At 42.2% G+C, this 19,981-nt stretch overlaps 1 protein-coding gene across 4 annotated transcripts in view; it reads right to left on the reverse strand.

The window, feature by feature from the left end:
* FRS2 (fibroblast growth factor receptor substrate 2) overlaps positions 1–19,981 on the reverse strand; it is a 72,932-nt gene that overhangs the window by 16,123 nt on the left and 36,828 nt on the right. For 2 of the 4 annotated variants that reach the window (XM_069764622.1, XM_069764625.1), the window contains exons 2-4: positions 3,920–4,019; positions 982–1,073; positions 350–536 (exon numbers count right to left, since the gene is read on the reverse strand). In XM_069764622.1, the coding sequence (XP_069620723.1) occupies positions 350–536; positions 982–1,047 (253 nt within the window). In that variant the 5' untranslated portion in view covers positions 1,048–1,073; positions 3,920–4,019. Of the gene's footprint in view, positions 1–349; positions 537–981; positions 1,074–3,919; positions 4,020–4,207; positions 4,430–4,676; positions 4,712–19,981 lie in introns of those variants that run through there. The other 2 variants (XM_069764623.1, XM_069764624.1) reach the window with 2 other exon arrangements.

A 19,981-nucleotide genomic window follows, 5' to 3' on the forward strand; every position in this document is an offset into this window, starting at 1 on the left:
CACGTATTACCTGAGAACTGCCAGTGACCGCGGGCGAGGAGAAGCCGTCGGGGACCCACCTGTCTGACTAGTTCATGGTCTCCAGCAGCTTTTAATGTATGTTTGTCACACATACCTGGCTGAGATCATACAGCCAGTGCCTGATACCTACCGTCCGCAAACTGGGCAGCATGGGTTCCCTTTAAACAGTACACATCCACATGAATGTACAGGATGAAGCAGATTTATTAGTTTACAACATAACCTAGACAGTCTTAAAATGCACCGAAATGTAACAGATCGGTCATAATTAAGGATTTAAAGCAGCAAGTTCATAAAGAATTGAAAAATAATTGAGCCTATTACAAACCTTGTCCAGTCTGACATCGTCGGCCACTTTCAAACGAGAAAAGATTAGAATCGTATCCATATCGGCGCAGGCAGAGGTACGGCCATTTAACAGAATCTCGCTTCCGCGTATACAAGATGAGCTCATTTTCTGTTAGCTCCATTACTCCAGTGCCCAGCTCATTACCATCATCATCCACATTAATAACCTGTGGGAACCAAGAAGGAAGCATTAGCCCAGCCTTCATTCACTACATGTCAAACACTGCCTAGGGCAAGCTGGCATGGCCAAGCATGCATTGTACCACTCCTGCATTCACCAGAGTAGTGTCCTAACGTGCCTGGTCAATGTTCGCCTGCTGAATGACTGCTCAGGGAGACCAATACAGCATCCAGGCTTCTTTCACAAGCAACGTCTTTCTAAAAAGCGCCATGTTATTCATGCTATTTGGTGGCTGCAGTTTTCCTCCAAACGCCACATTACATAAACACACTACATACAGTGCACTATTGTTAGTGGCTTTGTCGTATTGTCAGTAGTTTGATTCCTATGATAAAGGTAATGGTGAAAACATCAACATTGTGTGTGTCTGAAGTGTCAGAAGTTTACCACTCCAAATGATGTACAAGCATTGTGTTGTAGAAAACACTTACCTTAAACCTGTTTTGGTGGTTATCTGGGAAAGTTTCTTTATCTGGACAGCTACAACAGCTACCCATTGCTTCTTTAGAAGACCATGAGATCGCTACAAAGACAAAGATACAAATTATTACAGATCATCATTTATTTTGCACTCATGTTATAACGGAAAAATTGTACAGTGGCAGACATTACACCAGACATATGTTCTAGCCTTACAGAACATATGCGCTCTATCAAACAGTGGGACATCTATAGGACAAGCATAAATTAAGAAGCTTGGACGTCAGAATAACTGGCCAATAGCAGCGACGGAACTAGGCTGGGGTCACATAGCGATTTTTCCTACATTCAGTGGCCCTGTAAGCGGGCTTATGTCCACACCCTCTCCCTGCAAAAAAAGGGGTTCAATAGTATGCACCAATGAGGCCATTGACTAGAATAACGCAGAGTCACTGTGCTCTGTCATGCACAATTTCCGTCTGTATATCCCCATCGGAGGCGGACAGCACGACATACTAGACAACACCTTGGTGCCCACCTCTAATAGACGTATTGGGACTGGAGAATAGGAGAATCCCCCGATGGGCCCCAGTGCAGGAGTGGGCCACCACCTCTTATATGAACAGTACTTGGCACAACATCCGTGAATCACTATGTACAGACACGGGCAGCATCTTACTCATATAAATCTACCAAATTCATTGTTGTATACATTTGTGATTGAGGATAATATCACATTTGCATGAAGCTGAAAAGGGGGGCCCTGGAGTTGGTTACTGGTGGGCCCTTGGCACCCTAGCCCGACACTGGACAGAAATGGTGCACAACAGAGCACAATGGGGCCGCCTCTGCATCATTATATCAGTGGGGTGGGTGTGGGGGTTCAGACATAATCCCAATGGGGCCACTGAAGGTAACAAAAAACAAATGTCAACCCAGCCTAATTCAGCTGCTGCCATTAGCAAGTTATTCCTGGGGCCGGGGTTCGGGAGCCACTGAACGTAGGAAAAAACAACCCAGCATAACAAATTAGGTGGTCAACACTGTTGCCCTGCAACGTTGGGGTTGTGCTTTTAGGCTACGTTCACATTAGTGTTGTGCGGTGCAGCGTCGGCAACGCACAACGCAAATGTGAACGCATGCACAACGCAGCATTTTGTGATGCATGCATTCATTTTTTTCATGGCTTTTGGCGCAGAAAAATCTGCATCATGCAGCGTCCTCTGCGCCCTGACAGTTGCGCCATAGTGACGTATGCGTCACAAAACGCAAGAGCAACGCATGTCCATGCGCCCCCCATGTTAAATATAGGGGCGCATGACGCATGCGTCGCCGCGGCTGCGCCCGACGCAACGCTAATGTGAACGTAGCCTTACTGTTTGTTATCCCGGTGTTTGTTTTTCTGGGCACTACATATTGTAATCACATTTATAGGTCATTTAACCCCTTAGTGACAGAGCCAATTTGGTACAAGTGTAAAAACAGAAATGTAACCATAAATTTTGTTGTGCAATTTCTCCTGAATACGCCGATACCCCATATATTGGGGTAAACCCCTGTTTGGGCGCACCGCAGAGCTTGGAAGAGAAGGAGTGCAGTTTTACTTTTTCAATGCAGAATTGGCTGGAATTGAGATCGGACGCCATGTCACGTTTGGAGAGCCCCTGATGTGCCTAAACAGTGGAAACTCCCCACAAGTGACACCATTTTGGAAACTAGACCCCTTAAGGAACTTATCTAGATGTGTGGTGAGCACTTTAAACCCCCAGGTGCTTCACAGAAGTTTATAACGTAGAGCCATGAAAATAAAAAATCACATTTTTTTCTACAAAAATGATCTTTTTGCCCCCAAATTTTTATTTTCACAAGGGTAACAGGAGAAATTGGACCCCAAAATGTATTGTGCTATTTATGCTGAGTAGGCTGATACCCCATATGTGGGGGGGACCTCTGTTTGGGCGCATGGCAGAGCTCGGAAGGGAAGGAGCGCCGTTTTGGAATGCAGACTTTGATAGAATGGTCTGCGGGTGTTATGTTGCGTTTGCAAAGCCCCTGATGTAATTATCGGCGCTGTAGTTTAAGTATCCTTAACGGCCGCCGTTAAAAGGCGTATCGGCGGTCGTTAAGGGGTTAAAGTGGTTCTGTGTGCGAGGCCTCATTCAGATGAACGTATTAAACGTCTATGTGGTATCCGTACGCAAAACGAACAACATATAAACCAATGCAAGACAATGTGATAATTCACATGAAGTTTTGTAACGCTGTCTCATGGTCTGGGATTAAAAAAAAAGATTGTAGAATGTACTACATTGATCAGACTTGCCCATTATAAATTAATGGGTGCACAAAGGTCCACTTTTCGGTTACCATCTATATGTCATGAGAATTTCACGGATCCATTCCAATTATTAAATCTGGGAAATTGTATTTAAGTCTTTTAATTTATTAAATTGTTCAGGGAAAAACTCTATGCCATATTGCCGGACAAAACAGACATAAGGATGGGACATGGAAGTAAAAACACTAAAATATTGATACAATACAGATTAGAAAAACAGACATATGAAAAAAATACAGATAGAAAAATGTCAGGTTTTTTTTTTTTTGTGGAGAAAAAGAACCAGACAGTTTTACAAGTGTAAGTCCGGCCTTAAGGGTAATAGATGGATTCACGTGACTACAGCCGATGTGCGCTGCTGCAGTGAGTGGTGTGTCACGTTATAGAGAAGAGTCACCGCCCTGGCTAGATTTCTTGGCAACTCTTTATATGAGCCCTTGATGTGCCCCAGCAAGTGCCTTACAAGAATATATCTGCTAAGCACTGTACAAATCCAATTACAAGCTAATAACTATATGCAAATTAACATCGTTTATAATAAAAATGCTCGAAATCGCTTCCAGAAAAAACAAGATTAGCAAGTAATTATTTACTAATCACAAGCAACTTACATAGATCTGGCCATTAATCTCCCTAGCCTCAGATGCAGCATTAGGACGTCATTCTCGTACCATGACAGCATACCGTAGGACTTCTTAAGCAGCTTTTCACCTTAAAAAAAGAGAAAAGACAAGAAATTCAGCGTTTTGCAGACCTCGCACTGGCAGCATGCTTCACATTAAACCTGATCCAAAGAAGCATTCTAGCATTTGGCATGTTCCAAATATCTTCTGCATGTCACTTCCCCGCCATCTCCCTGCCAACCCACACACAAATTCCCAGGCTCTTCGAGTTCTCACTATGTGCAGCACAGGCCTCCAGAAGAATCGTTTAACGCATTGGTTTCCTCTAGGAGCAGCATCTCTTACAGGTGTGAGAAAGAAAGAAATGTCGTCATCGCAAAAATGAGCCTTTATGACGAAGAGGAAAAATGTAACAGAAAAAAAATAAATACAATACGGATTAACAAATAAATGAAATCAAAATGAAACCTGGTAGTCCTATGCATGAAATCACTCAGCAAGAAAATATTCATCCACCTACACATGAGTAAACATTCCCGGGGACACAGCCTAGAGACACACACTGGTTTGTCTGTTCACTCCGCTTAAAGAGACATTGCACAACACTTTCAGAACAAGTATGGCGACACATATACAAGCCGATACTAAATTATCTGCTTTTCAGTCCCTTTCCTACCAAGGTAAAGAATACATTTACAAATTCAGTGGCAGAAAATAGTTTTGTTAACACACGGATACCACTCACCCAGCGCCAGCATGTACGAAGAAATATGTTGGCAGCTAAATAAAAAAGAGCAAGAAAAATAATGACCTTTATAATAATAATTAAAAAAAAAAGCAAACAAAATAACCCTCTTTCACACTTGGATAAAATAATGATGTGCAATGCACAATTTGTTTTTACGATTTGTTCTCTATTATGAAGAGTTGTCCATTCTTTCATTGACATTTGTTTCATTTTTACATTTTTCTTTTTTACAATGTTGCAGAAATACACAAGATAAAAAATAAAAAAATTGAAAATAGAACCCATGCTAAAATGATGCCAACGGTGAACATTGACTTCTATAGGCTACAAACCATACCCATATGGACCCGCTGAAATACGCTTTGTACTGAAACTACCATGTGCATTAAAAACAGGTCTGTTTATAAAATTATTTAAATATATTGGCAGCGGTTTCTCAATTTAAAAAAAAAAAAAAAAAAGAAAACAACCAGAATAGGGCTTTCTAATATATGGTTTTTGTGCGAATGATGTCAATAAATAACTTTTTAGCCATACAGATAGGTGCATTTAGAGGCTTGGGGGAGGGTGGTGGCACAACCACCATAAATTAGTACTTGTATGATCATCCTAAGGCTGGACGTACACAACCATGTGACACGTCCAGAACTGACCCGCAGAGATCCCTTGATCCACATACACATTTGTGGTAAATCAGATTCGTGTCTCCGGTCCGCGAGCCTCAGCACACGTCCTATCACCATTAAAGTCTATGGGATTGGAAAGGAAACTGATGAAACCCAGAACACATTATTTTGTACTTCAGAATTCTATCCAAGTTTCATCCCTTGATCTATTGTTAAGAGTTAATGGAGAGATAAAAGTTCAGACAGCCTACCTCTTCAGTTTGTAAAAGTAGAGAAAAAAAAAAAAAAACAAGCTGGATGCGTTACGGAAGCAATACAGATGACACTGGAGAGAAAAACGTTCCGCATTGCATAGATGGAAGAATAGACACAGATATGCCAGCAAGGTGGCTCAGTGGTTAGCATTGTAACCTTGAAATGCCAAGGTCCTGGGTTAAAATACCACCAACAATAGAAACTTCTTGCAGATGCCATGTTCTCTCCATGTTTGCATGGGTTTCCTTTCACACTTTAAAAGACATACTGAATACTGTGAGCCCCAATAGGGACAGCAACGATGATGTCTGTAATATCTGTGGATATCAATGGTGCTATATGAGTAAAATAAATCTAGCTTTAGGAGGAGTCTGCCGCACAAAGCAAGTGCTCAAACCAAGCACAGGAGCGTGGTGCACCCTTGGTGTGACCAAACAGTTCAGAGCTCCTTCCCCCACATCTATCTCGGATTTTATTTCGCTCGTGAAAAAAACAGAGGTGTCAATCAAGAAAGAGGGACAGAGTCAGAGATGTCAACCAAGTAGGTGGGAAGAAGCACTGAACAACCTGACCACAAGGCTGCACCTAGCCCCCATGCCGACAACCTCCCTAAGAACATTGATGGTGTGTATGCACAATAAATAGGTCAGTACCGTAAATGTATCCAGACACAAGCCAAATATAAATATCTCAGAGAATACAGTTTTTTGGAAGACTGCATATGTACAAAAGGTAACGGCACATGGTTTGACTTATGGACATTTTCCTTCCATACACACATGCTCGAAAGACTCATCTAATGCGTGTGGGCTCCTTTAGGTTCAGTGTAAATACTCCATAAAGGGAATCTGCCACCAGGTTATTGCCACCTAATCTGAGAGCAGAATCATGTAGAAACAGAGACCCCAATTCCAGCGATGGCACTTACTGGGCTGCTTGCTGCAGTCTGATAAAATCACTACATTATAAGCATTCGATCATTAGCGGACTAGTAAATCTGCTGCCAGTTACGCTACTTTCACACATCAGGTGTTGTTGTCAGGCACAATCCGGCGGATTTTGACAAAACCAAATCCGTTGGAGGAAACCGTGAAAAACGGATCCGGAGGAGAAAATTGTGAAAAACAGATCCGGAGGAGGAGATTGTGAAAAACGGAGGAAATTGGGAAAAACAGATCCGTCAGAGGAAATTTTGAAAAACAGATCCGTCAGAGGAAATTGTGAAAAACGGATCCGTTGGAGGAAATTGTGAAAAATGGAGGAGGAAATTGTGAAAAGCAGAGGAGGAGGAGGAAATTGTGAAAAAAGGGAGAAGGAGGAAATTGTGAAAAACGAAGGAGGAGGAAGAGGAGACTCTCCATAAAGGAAAAATGCATAATTTGTCCATGATTTCTTTAAAAAAAAGGGATCTGTTGCCAGATATCCTTATTTGAGCGCACGTTTCACCCATTTTTCGCCAGATCCATCGCAGTCCATTTTTTTTGACAGACAGAAAAAACGTTCCTATGTCCGTTTTCTCTGTCTGCCGGAAAACAGATTTTCAACGGCTTTGGCAAAAAACGGATGAAACGTGAGGCTATCCATCGGTAATACAAGTGTATGAGAGAAAAAAATCGGATCGGGTGGCAACTTTTGCAGGATGTTTTTTTCAAAAATCGCCGGATTGTAACGGATGGCAAAAAACTTTTGTGTGAAAGCAGCCTTATTGGCAGCCTACTGTGTACACTGTACATAGGCAGAAAGCTGCCAATCAGTGATCTGGGCGGGGTTATACCCGAGCTCAGCATTCAGATAACAGATCTGCAGCATATGAAACCGTAGTTTTATCAAAATGACAGCAAGCAATTATACATTATGCAGCTCTCACGTGGGATAGCTAAAATCTGGTGACAGATTCTCTTTATGACCATCACTAATGGCCATATAGATTTTAGACTATCAAGCAAGTAGCTGGAAAGAACGAGTCCCACTACACATGCCAAAAATGCATTCTTCTGAGCTGGGCAATGCAGATAATACTTTCCAGAAGAATTAAACACCTATATGATGCCCGGGATGTGTGTCAAGATATTAAATGTTGTAATACACAGCCCATCAACGAATGGATTACAAATCTTCTGTACCTTATATTCCAAAAGCCCACCCGACATTTCCCCTCAACAGCCCAAGTAACCCTGGCAACGCGTAGCTTTTTATATGGGCAGAGTCTGTTTAAGAGGTTCCCTGGCAACAGAAATGTCTCCCTCTCTTTTTAAAGTGGGAAAGGTCTTTCTCTTTAACTCCCACACTACTTATGTCAAACTTCAAGCAACATTTGTGCAGGGTGGAGTGAGAGGGACAGAAGGTTCACATCAAAGACAGATCGCACTTACACAAAGAATGAAGGAGCCAGCCTTGTCCTACAAGAGAAAGGCGCGGGGACAGCGACATTTGTAGTAAGCCCACTAGCCTACACTGATAACTGAACAAGAGAACAAATACAGAGGTTTTACTCACTTCTCCATGCAAAACCCCTAACATGAGGATGGGACAAAAACAATGTGATTTTAGCTCAGATGCTGAACATTTTCATGGCAATCTTTCCTTACAAATACATAAAAACAATTTGTGTAAAATAGGTTAGTTCACAAGAAATACGGATTTAAGATCAATGTGAGCAAACAATCTGATACTGCAGCCACTGTGACGTAACTTGGGCACCCGACTGTTAGAATCCACTACAAGATGTGACCATGTATTCTTCATTAAAGCTGTACGTGTACCTAGCAATGCACAATGACAGGGTTGTCCGGAGAAAACAAGCTATTGCCTATCCATGATGACCGCTGGGCGTTCTAATGCCGGGACCTACGCTGAGCAGTAAATGGAGAACCTGACAGGGAACTTTTCTACCGGTTACAAAATGGCAAGGCAGGCTGGACGCTGTTCATTCACTATAGGCCAAAAAAGCCAAGTGCGGCCCCATAGGGAAGGAATGGAGCAAGAGCCAAGAATGTGCACTGCTGCACCATTGTAATGAGGACAAAAGCTCCTCCGTTCTGCGAATTGTTGCGGGTCCCAGCAGTCAGACCCCCATGGATCAGCAAGTTATTACCTATCTAGTAGATTGGTAACAACTTGCTTTCACTGGCAACCCCTTTGAATCAAAGTACAATCACTATTCGGACAATATCCTATCTGAGCATGCACAATAATAATAATAATTTTATTTATATAGCGCCAACATATTCCGCAGCGCTTTACAAATTATAGAGGGGACTTGTACAGACGATAGACATTACAGCATATCAGAAATACAGTTCAAAACAGATACCAGGAGGAATGAGGGCCCTGCTCACAAGCTTACAAACTATGAGGAAAAGGGGAGACACGAGAGGTGGAATATAAATATATATATATATATATATATATATATATATTTATTTATTTATTTTTTTACATATATATTGCAGTTCTTGGAGCTCCTACTGTGGCCTGATGTACACTGTATGGAGCCATGTTTGAGCCTGCTGTAGTGGCTGCTTGTAGGTACTGCAGGTCTGCGCTGATCAGATTTTGATGGCCTATCCTCAGGAAAAGATAGATCATCCATATAGAAGTCCTCTATTTAGGTCTGCTTTATAGAGCATGGAAAACTGGGAAATCATACTCTTAAGAACAACTACCAAGAAACACCTATAACCAAAGCCAGCCCAAGTTTCAGTTTTTTTTTTTTTTTTATAAATAACTTGCCAGACATTATACACAAGTGATGGTTAGATAGAAAGCATTATGCTGTGCAATCCTTGACTAGTTATAAACCATAATTCTGGCCATTTTCATCATTTAATAGTGATGATAACAAAGATCAATTCTGATAACAGAAACACAGTTGTGTGCCAAACAAAACTACAACCATTTCCTAGAGCTCGGTAACTGTCATCCATGTATGTGTGTGTGTATATGTGTGTGTGTGTGTGTGTGTGTGTGTGTGTGTGTGTGTGTGTGTATATACATACACACACATACAGTATATATACACATATATACATATATATGTATGTGTGTGTATATATGTATAAATATGTGTGTGTGCATTTATGTATATAAATGTGTGTGTGTATATTATATACACACATACATATACATACCGTACATATGCACGCATCATACATTTTCTATTCAGTTGCAGAAAAGTGTATGCCCTTCTCACATTATCACACCAAAATGTCCCGAGCTGCACATTACATTCACTCAGCGCACACTCCCACAATGATTGGGCCAATTCATGCGTCTACAAACCGTGTTCTCTGACCACCCACCGCACAAAGAAGACCACACAGCTCTTGTGCATGAGGGAAAAGAACTGCTACTGCAAGCACAAGAAAAGAACTGTCAGGCCTCATTCAGCGCAGCAAGGCTGTACCAACCCCTCTCTGTTCAATGTCTTCAGAGCCGCCAAGACACTGCACAGAGGTCTGAAGTCACAGCGAGGAGCAAGCGCACTTCACTATTTATTTACAGTTCCTAAACAGCACAAGGCTCTACATACCAGAAATTTTTATGGTTACAGTATTCCCGCAGTACACCAGTCCTTGAGATTTCTTCCTTAATCAAGTAGTTAAAAAAAAATCTGTAATTTATTTGTCATATCTGCTGTGCCTGGGATAAGAATGCTATATCTACAGCACGCAATGTCAAGGGGGTCCTTAATTCTAGAGGAACATGGGCTGGCGCTTGCATCCCTCAGATGTCATGCACATGAATATTATCTTTTCTATTGGATCGTAAAAAAAAAAAAAAATACTCTTATGTAGTAGGTAGTGTGTTTTTCTGCAGAGTCCCTGCTGCCTGGTAGTGTGGTCGGGCACCTGTCACACAGCCCTGGATACAGCTCAGGTATATTCTCCTTACTAACATCTACAGCACCTTCTGACACTAATAAAAGATTCACACACCCACACCAGATATAATTGTTTTCCCTGTGCCAATGTCAGTTTCCTGCCAAGAAGCCTTTACCACACAGCATAGGTACTTAAAGGAGAAGTGAGGGAAATGTGCCGTCCAGCTTACAATATAGACATGGATAGAAAGCTGGAGCACTGGACAGAAGCCAGACAGGCTCCTCAGGAAGAGTTCTCAGTAAGGCCGGAGTCACACTACTGTAGAATACGGCCGAGTGCTATGCGAGAAAACATCGCATAGCACTCAGTGTTACTCTATGGGGCAGCTCACACCACTGTTTATTTTCTCAGCCGTATTCAGCGTGTGTGTAAAATTGCAGAATGCTGCAAATGGCACGGAGACTCGCCAATGCAAGCCTATGGGTGCGAGCAAAAAAATAAAAATAATTTCGCACAGCACTCTGACCATGCGACTGCTGTCCGATTTTTACGCACCGGTGTCCTTTGATTGAAAAGCCGGCAATTCATGTGCCGCGTACAGTAAAATCACACTGACCAGTTAGAATAGGATAGAATAGATATTTACACATAGAATACATAGATGTCAGTGACACACACACATATATACACACACACACACCTTAGATAGATAGAAGAAAAGCCAGCAACCGTGTACTGTATAAATCACAGCAGGAGCCGAAAGGAAGGATTAGGTGGATTGCATACTGTACATACACATAGAATAGGTAGATATACAGATGTCAGTGACAAATAAGATTAATATTCTGGAGAAGAAAAAAAATAGCGTGGGCTCCCGCGTAATTTTCTTTACCAGGCAATTTTTGTCCCCCAACGGCTGGGGGACGATGTTTATAGCCTGGGAAGGGGGGCAATACACCTGGAGCTTCCCAGGCTATTAATATCAACTCACAACTGCACACATAGCCTTTACTGGCTATTAAAATGGGGGACCCTAAAAAAAAAAAAAAAGACATAGGGTCCCCCTATAATTAACCCCTTTACCCCCGAGGGTGGTTTGCATGTTAATGACCAGGCCAATTTTTACAATTCTGACCACTGTCCCTTTATGAGGTCATAACTATGGAACGCTTCAACGGATCCTGGTGATTCTGACATTGTTTTTTCGTGACATATTGTACTTCATGATAGTGGTAAAATTTCTTTGATGTTACCTACGTTTATTTGTGAAAAAAACGGAAATTTGGCGAATATTTTGAAAATTTCGCAATTTTCCAACTTTGAATTTTTATGCAATTAAATCAGAGCTATGTCACACAAAATACTTAATAAGTAACATTTCCCACATGTCTGCTTTACATCAGCACAATCTTGGGACCAAAATTTTTTTTGTTAGGGAGTTATAAGGGTTAAAAGTTGACCAGCAATTTCTCATTTTTACGACACCATTTTTTTTTAGGGACCACATCTCATTTGAAGTCATTTTGAGGGGTTTATATGATAGAAAATACCCAAGTGTGACACCATTCTAAAAACTGCACCCCTCAAGGTGCTCAAAACCACATTCAAGAAGTTTATTAACCCTTCAGGTGTTTCACAGGAATTTTTGGAATGTTTAAATAAAAAATGAACATTTAACTTTTTTTCACAAAAATTTACTTCAGCTCCAATTTGTTTTATTTTACCAAGGGTAACAGGAGAAAATGGACCCCAAAAGTTGTTGTACAATTTGTCCTGAGAAACCCCCGACAAGTGACACCATTTTGGAAAGTAGACCCCTTAAGGAACTTATCTAGATGTGTGGTGAGCACTTTGATCCACCAAGTGCTTCACAGAAGTTTATAATGCAGAACCATAAAAATAAAAAATCATTTTTTCACAAAAATTATTTTTCGCCCCCAATTTTTTATTTTCCCAAGGGTAAGAGAAGAAATTGGACCCCAAAAGTTGTTGTACAATTTGTCCTGAGTACGCTGATACCCCATATGTGGGGGTAGACCACTGTTTGGGCGCATGGGAGAGCTCGGAAGGGAAGGAGTGCCGTTTGACTTTTCAATGCAAAATTGACAGGAATTGAGATGGGACGCCATGTTGCATTTGGAGAGCCACTGATGTGCCTAAACATTGAAACCCCCCACAAGTGACACCATTTTGGAAAGTAGACCCCCTAAAGAACTTATCTAGATGTGTGGTGAGCACTTTGACCCACCAAGGGCTTCACAGAAGTCGTAAAAATAAAACAAAATTTTTTTCCCACAAAAATTATTTTTTAGCCCCTAGTTTTGTATTTTCCCATGGGTAACAGGAGAAATTGGACCCCAAAAGTTGTTGTCCAATTTGTCCTGAGTACGCTGATACCCCAAATGTGGGGGGTAGGGGGAAACCACCATTTGGGCGATTGGGAGGGCTCGGAAGGGAAGGAGCGCCATTTGGAATGCAGACTTAGATGGATTGGTCTGCAGGTGTCACATTGCGTTTGCAGAGCCCCTAATGTACCTAAACAGTAGAAACCCCCCACAAGTGACCCCATATTGGAAACTAGACCCCCCAAGGAACTTATCTAGATGTGTTGTGAGAACTTTGAACCCCCAAGTGTTTCACTACAGTTTATAACGCAGAGCCGTGAAAATAAAAAATCTTTTTTTTCCCACAAAAATTATTTTTTAGCCCCCAGTTTTGTATTTTCCCAAGGGACCCCAAAAGTTGCTGTCCAATTTGTCCTGAGTACGCTGATACCCCATATGTTGGGGTAAACCCCTGTGTGGGCACACGGGAGAGCTCGGAAGGGAAGGAGCACTGTTTTACTTTTTCAACGCAGAATTTCAACGGAGATCGGACGCCATGTCGCGTTTGGAGAGCCCCTGATGTGCCTAAACAGTGGAAACCACCCAATTATAACTGAAACCCTAATCCAAACACACCCCTAACCCTAATTCCAACGGTAACCCTAACCACACCTCTAACCCAGACACACCCCTAACCCTAATCCCAACCCTATTCCCAACCGTAAATGTAATCCTAACCCTAACTTTAGCCCCAACCCTAACTGTAGCCTTAACCCTAGCCCCAACCATAGCCCTAACCCTAGCGGGAAAATGGAAATAAATACATTTTTTTAATTTTTCCCTAAATAAGGGGGTGATGAAGGGGGGTTTGATTTACTTTTATAGCAGGTTTTTTAGCGAATTTTTATGATTGGCAGCCGTCACACACTGAAAGACGCTTTTTATTGCAAAAAATATTTTTTGCGTTACCACATTTTGAGAACTATAATTTTTCCATATTTTGGTCCACAGAGTCATGTGAGGTCTTGTTTTTTGCGGGATGAGTTGACGTTTTTATTGGTAACATTTTCGGGCACGTGACATTTTTTGATCGCTTTTTATTCCGATTTTTGTAAGGCAGAATGACCAAAAACCAGCTATTCATGAATTTCTTTTGGGGGAGGCGTTTATACCGTTCCGCGTTTTGTAAAATTGATAAAGCAGATTTATTCTTCGGGTCAGTACGATTACAGCGATACCTCATTTATATCATTTTTTTATGTTTTGGCGCTTTTATACAATAAAAACTATTTTATAGAAAAAATAATTATTTTTGCATCGCTTTATTCTGAGGACTATAACTTATTTTTTCGCTGATGATGCTGTTTGGCGGCTCGTTTTTTGCGGGACAAGATGACGTTTTCAGCGGTACCATGGTTATTTATATCTGTCTTTTTGATCGCGTGTTATTCCACTTTTTGTTTGGCGGTATGAGAATAAAGCGTTTTTTTGCCTCTTTTTTTTTTTTTTTTAACGGTGTTCACTGAAGGGGTTAACTAGTGATATAGTTTTATAGGTGGGGTCGTGACGCACGCGGCGATACTAAATGTGTACTTTTATTGCTTTTTTTTATTTAGATAAAGAAATGTATTTATAGGAACAAAATATATAGGTTTTTTTGGAATTTTTTTTTTAATTTTTTTTACACATTGGAATATTTTTTTTTTATACTTTTACATTGCCCATTGGGGATGGGCATCATGTTATAGTGTAAGATCGCTGATCTAACACTTTGCTGTGCACGGTGTCAGATCAGCGATCTGATGTGCACTTTTCCTATGCTTCCCGGCGCCTGCTCTGAGCAGGCGCAGTGAAGCCACCTCCCTGCAGGACCCGGATGCCGCGGCCATCTTGGATCCGGGCCTGCAAGGAGGATGAGGTGGGAAGAGACCCTCGCAGCAATTCGATCACATCGCGTTGCTGCGGGGTCTCAGGGAAGCCCGCAGGGAGCCCCTGTATCACTGTCTGCACTTTATGCATGTCAATTATAATGTAAATACATGCTCTTACAATGATGATTAATGCAAATGATTATAATTATGTATACTCTTTATATACCTGGCACTTTCACATGTTTACTGCTTGAGAAAGGTTCCTGTTGGGACCGAAACGTCGCCTTCTGGGCTGATTAAATAGCATCTTTTCACTTTAAACGGTGTGCTGCCTTCAATTTTTCTGGATTTTTGAGGTTTGGTATTTGCCTCAAACGGTCATTTTATACGCCCAGTCATCTTGTGTGTGCGGTGTGGATGGTTCCCAGGGTCTGGAGGAGTGGAGACTCTCCTTCAGGCCCTGGGATCCATATTCATGTAAAAAAAAAAAAAAAATAAAAAAATTATGGGATATACTTACCCTCCGAAAGCCCGCGGCTCTCAGCGGTGCAAGCGGCGGCTTCCGTTCCTAAGGATGAATTGAGCGAAGGACCTTCGATGACATCGCCGTCGCGTGATCTTTTCAATATTTCCTTTGAAAACGATGTGGAAATGACTGAGATTTGCTCTATGTAACAGCTCATCACATTGCAATCGGATAGCAATCGGATGTAGATCGGATTGTACTCGAATAACACTCGCATTACACTCGTGCAACTCGGCAGGGAGACTCGGATCGATTCATACATTGAGGGTATGTGCACACATTGCGGATTTCCTGTGGATCCGCAGCGTTTTTTGCGGTGCAGAAACGCTGCAGATTCGCAAGTGATTTACAGTACAATATAAATCAATAGTAAAAAAAAAAATGCTGTGCGGATTAAAAGTAGCATGTCACTTCTTTTTTGCGGATCTGCAGCGTTTTTGTACCCATTCCATTATAGAAATCCGCAGGTTAAAAATGCAGTAAATCCGCAAAAAATCCGCAGCAAAACCGCACACAAAAAACGCGTCAAATCCGCACCTGCGTTTTCTGCCAGGAAAGGCAGAATCCGTACCAGAAATTCCTAAGCCTAATCCGTAACGTGTGCACACAGCCTCAGTGCGACTCCAGCCTAAGTGAGAGATCCTCACTTACTATTAGTTTATCACACCACATTCTCACTTGATGGCAAAGTGAAGTTTTATCTAAGTGGCGCTATAGAGTTTAAGTCCTCTTTTTCTCTGAAGAGGCAATTTGCATATCAAATTTCCCAGAGGAGCATTGCACGGCGAATAAGCCTCCTTACATTGACAAGCCAGAGCTGGTATGTCACTCTCCATAAGGAGAAACGATACCCCTTAGACCCCAGTCCAGAGCCTCTCACCTAGCCAAATCAGTTCTCATGTTTCGCACTGACGAGGGCCAACAGCCCGAAACACCGTGTCTGCGAATTGAGATACTGATTTGGCTTTTATCCTAAGTCATATTGCACGACTCGTTAAAGGGTTAATTGTGACTTGTATGATCGCTACTTCCAACAGGTGGCGCTATAGAGTATAAAGTCCTCTTTTTCTATGAAGAGGCAATTTGCATATCTAGGGGTTTATCATTCTCACCAGTTGTGAGGTTTAATTATTTTACTGCGGTCAAGGATCTTGAATTATTTGCTCGTAAATTGATTTTTAGGAACCGCTGAGGCTGAATTGTAGGTTCTCAGTGACTTAAAGGAACTGGCTGGAAAACATGAAGATAATGTTCAATAATTCTACAACCCCTACCCCTCTTCAGTCTGTACATCTGTACATCAAGTTTTTCCTCCCTTGTCCGCCTGTCCTCAAGTTGAATTATTTGTTAAGTTGGTTAAGGATGAGCTCGCCCATCTTACAGGAAGGATCGCTCATGATAACCTAACACGCCTGCAATGATGGACCATTCAAGAATTAAATAATCTGAAAGACTTGGTCATCAAACAGACGGAAAAGGAAGGCAATGTTGTACTTTGGCCAGCAAAGATGTGCGAAACAGGCATTTAGACAATTGGGTGTCCCTCAATGCTATAAACGACTACCTAATAATCCACTACAGACCTTTAAGATGGAACTCATTGATAAATTGTATTAAGGGGTTGAAAAATCCGTTATCTCCATTAAAATGAGAGAAGCTCTTGTTCCGAAACACCCAGTTGTTCCCACTTTCTATCTTTTACCTAAAGTTCACAAGGACCCCCTTACCCCACCTGGTAGGTCCATCGTCTAAGATATTGGGGTCTTTGTGAACCCATCTGTAGGTTTATTGACTTTTACCTACAAAAAAAATATAGAAACACTTATTTATCAGAGACACCACTCATGGTCTGAGATTAGATGGTATAAAATTGGAGGACAGTATGTGGATGGTCACCTGTGATGTAGATTCAGAATTGACTGACTTCATCTTGTCCCCTTGACAAAAAAGTTATGTGTAAGCGCGAATTGTGTTTGCGGACCGCTATTTCCTACAGCTCCGGGGCAGAGATATGGGGAGGGAGTGACTTTGTGTTGCCCCTCGTATTCTAATCTGTTCCTGGGGCTATGTGAGAGAAACTGTTTCCTTAACACATGTCACAACGCCATAATATCGTGTTCTCGTTATTTAGATGAAGTACCGTATATGCTCGATTATAAGCCAAGATTTTAAGCCCATTTTTTTGGGCTGAAAGTTCCCTTCTCGGCGCATACTCGAGTCATACCCAGGGGTCGGCAGGGGAGGGTAGTCTAATAATACTCACCTACTCCCAGCGCGGTCCTTGCAGGTCCCTGGTTCTCCCAGCACCGCTGCTGCTTCTTCCTGTAGTAAGCGGTCACATGGTACCGCTCATTACAGTAATGAATATGGACCAGACTCCACTCCCATATGTGTGGAGCTGCATATTCATTACTGTAATGAGCGGTAACGGTGACAGCTCACTACAGGAAGAAGCTGCGGCGTAGGAGAATCAGGGATCGCGCCAGGAGCAGGTGAGTATGATGGGGAGGGGGAGTGCTGCGCGACATTCACCTCTCCTCGTTCCAGGCACCGCTCCCTCATCAGCGTCTTCTGCTGTGACGCTCAGGTGTCAGAGGGCGCGGTGACGTGGTTAGTGCGCACCCTCTGCCTGAACGTTAGTGCAGAAGACACTGAAGACGGAGCAACGAAAAGTTGGCTGACAGCACTCATAGGCCGGAGCGCCCGTCCAGGTCCAGGGAACCCACTAGGACCATACGGTATCCAATAATAAAAATAGACAGCGCTCCATCCAGGTGTATAGACCAAAACCAGTGAATTTATTCAGCCATGATAGCAACGTTTCGACCCTAGTGGGTCTTTGTCAAGCATACAATACAGTGCCTGGGTTCGGCTTTAAATAGGGTGTATGCCACGCAGGGCACCAATCCCCATCAAGCCGCCCACTAACAAATAATCAGTGTGAATTTATATCAAAACAAACATCAAACCATATAACATTAAAAGCCCCCAACCGCCCATATTATCATAATGCAGGGCAGATAATTATTGCCCACCAAATCTGAGAAAACTGCAGTGATCACAATAGTACATAAACAATCGAGTTCCGGCTTCAGGGTTGTCATGGTAGCGTCCTCCAATCACCGTCCACATAATACAGCGTGTCCATGGAGAGAGCCAATAGCTATACAGCTCCCTCTATCGTCATGACTAATCCCAACACCAATCGTTAGCTCCCATACAGCCGAGAACAGGGACTTAGATCAATGGTCGATGACGCATCATACTCCAGGCTCATGACGATAGAGGGAGCTGTATAGCTATTGGCTCTCTCCATGGACACGCTGTATTATGTGGACGGTGATTGGAGGACGCTACCATGACAACCCTGAAGCCGGAACTCGATTGTTTATGTACTATTGTGATCACTGCAGTTCTCTCAGATTTGGTGGGCAATAATTATCTGCCCTGCATTATGATAATATGGGCGGTTGGGGGCTTTTAATGTTATATGGTTTGATGTTTGTTTTGATATAAATTCACACTGATTATTTGTTAGTGGGCGGCTTGATGGGGATTGGTGCCCTGCGTGGCATACACCCTATTTAAAGCCGAACCCAGGCACTGTATTGTATGCTTGACAAAGACCCACTAGGGTCGAAACGTTGCTATCATGGCTGAATAAATTCACTGGTTTTGGTCTATACACCTGGATGGAGCGCTGTCTATTTTTATTACTGAAGACGGAGCGGCGCCCGGAACGAGGAGAGGTGAATATTGAAAGTGCTGGGGGCCTAAGCGACGAGAGGTGAGTATGTGATTTTTTTTTTATCACAGCAACAGCATTTGAGGCAAATATCTTATCTTATGGGGCCATAATCAACGTTTGTGCAGCACTGTATGGGGCAACAATCTTTATGGAGCTTCTTATGGGGCCATAATTAACGTTTGTGCAGCATTATATTGGGCAAATGTGTCTATGGAGCATCTTATGGGGCCATTATTAACCTTTATGCAGGATTATATGGGGCATATTTTAATATGGAGCATCTTATGGGGCCCATCATAAACTTTATGGAGCATTATATGGGGCGTATTTTGTATGGAGCATCTTATGGGGCCCATCATGAACTTTATGGAGCATTATATGGGGCTCCTGATTCAATATGGATATTCAGAAAACTTAACCTACTGATGTCTCAATTAATTTTACTTTTATTGGTTTCTATTTTTACTTTTGAAATTTACCAGTAGCTGTTCCATTTCCCACCCAAGGCTTATACTCGAGTCATTAAGATTTCCCAGTTTTTTGTGGCAAAATTAGGGGGCTCGGCTTATACTCGAGTACTTTATATACGGTACTTTTCATCTGGCAGGGTTCCACATAGCAGCTGGATGATTTTCTTAGGCCGGTTTCACATTAGCACCTATTTATTCATTCATGTTACCAGGTCACTATCTGATTAACCTATCATCCCTGCTTTTGGGTAAAGCATTTCTATGATACAGGTGCTATACCCCAAATGAACACACTATTAGGTGCATTACCATTTTCTGTAATGTGCTAAGTAGTCATCGGTTGTCATTATTGACTGCTCCCATTTAATAGCTTTTGGATCTAATATACTATAAAGTCTTAGGGTATGTGCACACGTTGCAGATTTGGCTGCGGATCCGCAGCAGATTTGGCTGCGGATCCGAAGCAGTTTTCCATGCGGTGTACAGTACCATGTAAACCTATGGAAAACCAAATCCGCTGTGCACATGCTGCTGAAAATTTCGTGCGGAAACGCAGCGTTTTACACCTATTCCTTTATATGAATCCACAGGTGTAAAAACGCAGGTGTAAAAACGCAGGCGAAACCCGCAGGGAATCCGCAGGTAAAATGCAGGTCATT

Source organism: Ranitomeya imitator, chromosome 4 (assembly GCF_032444005.1).
Source record: "Ranitomeya imitator isolate aRanImi1 chromosome 4, aRanImi1.pri, whole genome shotgun sequence".
Taxonomy (NCBI): domain Eukaryota; kingdom Metazoa; phylum Chordata; class Amphibia; order Anura; family Dendrobatidae; genus Ranitomeya; species Ranitomeya imitator.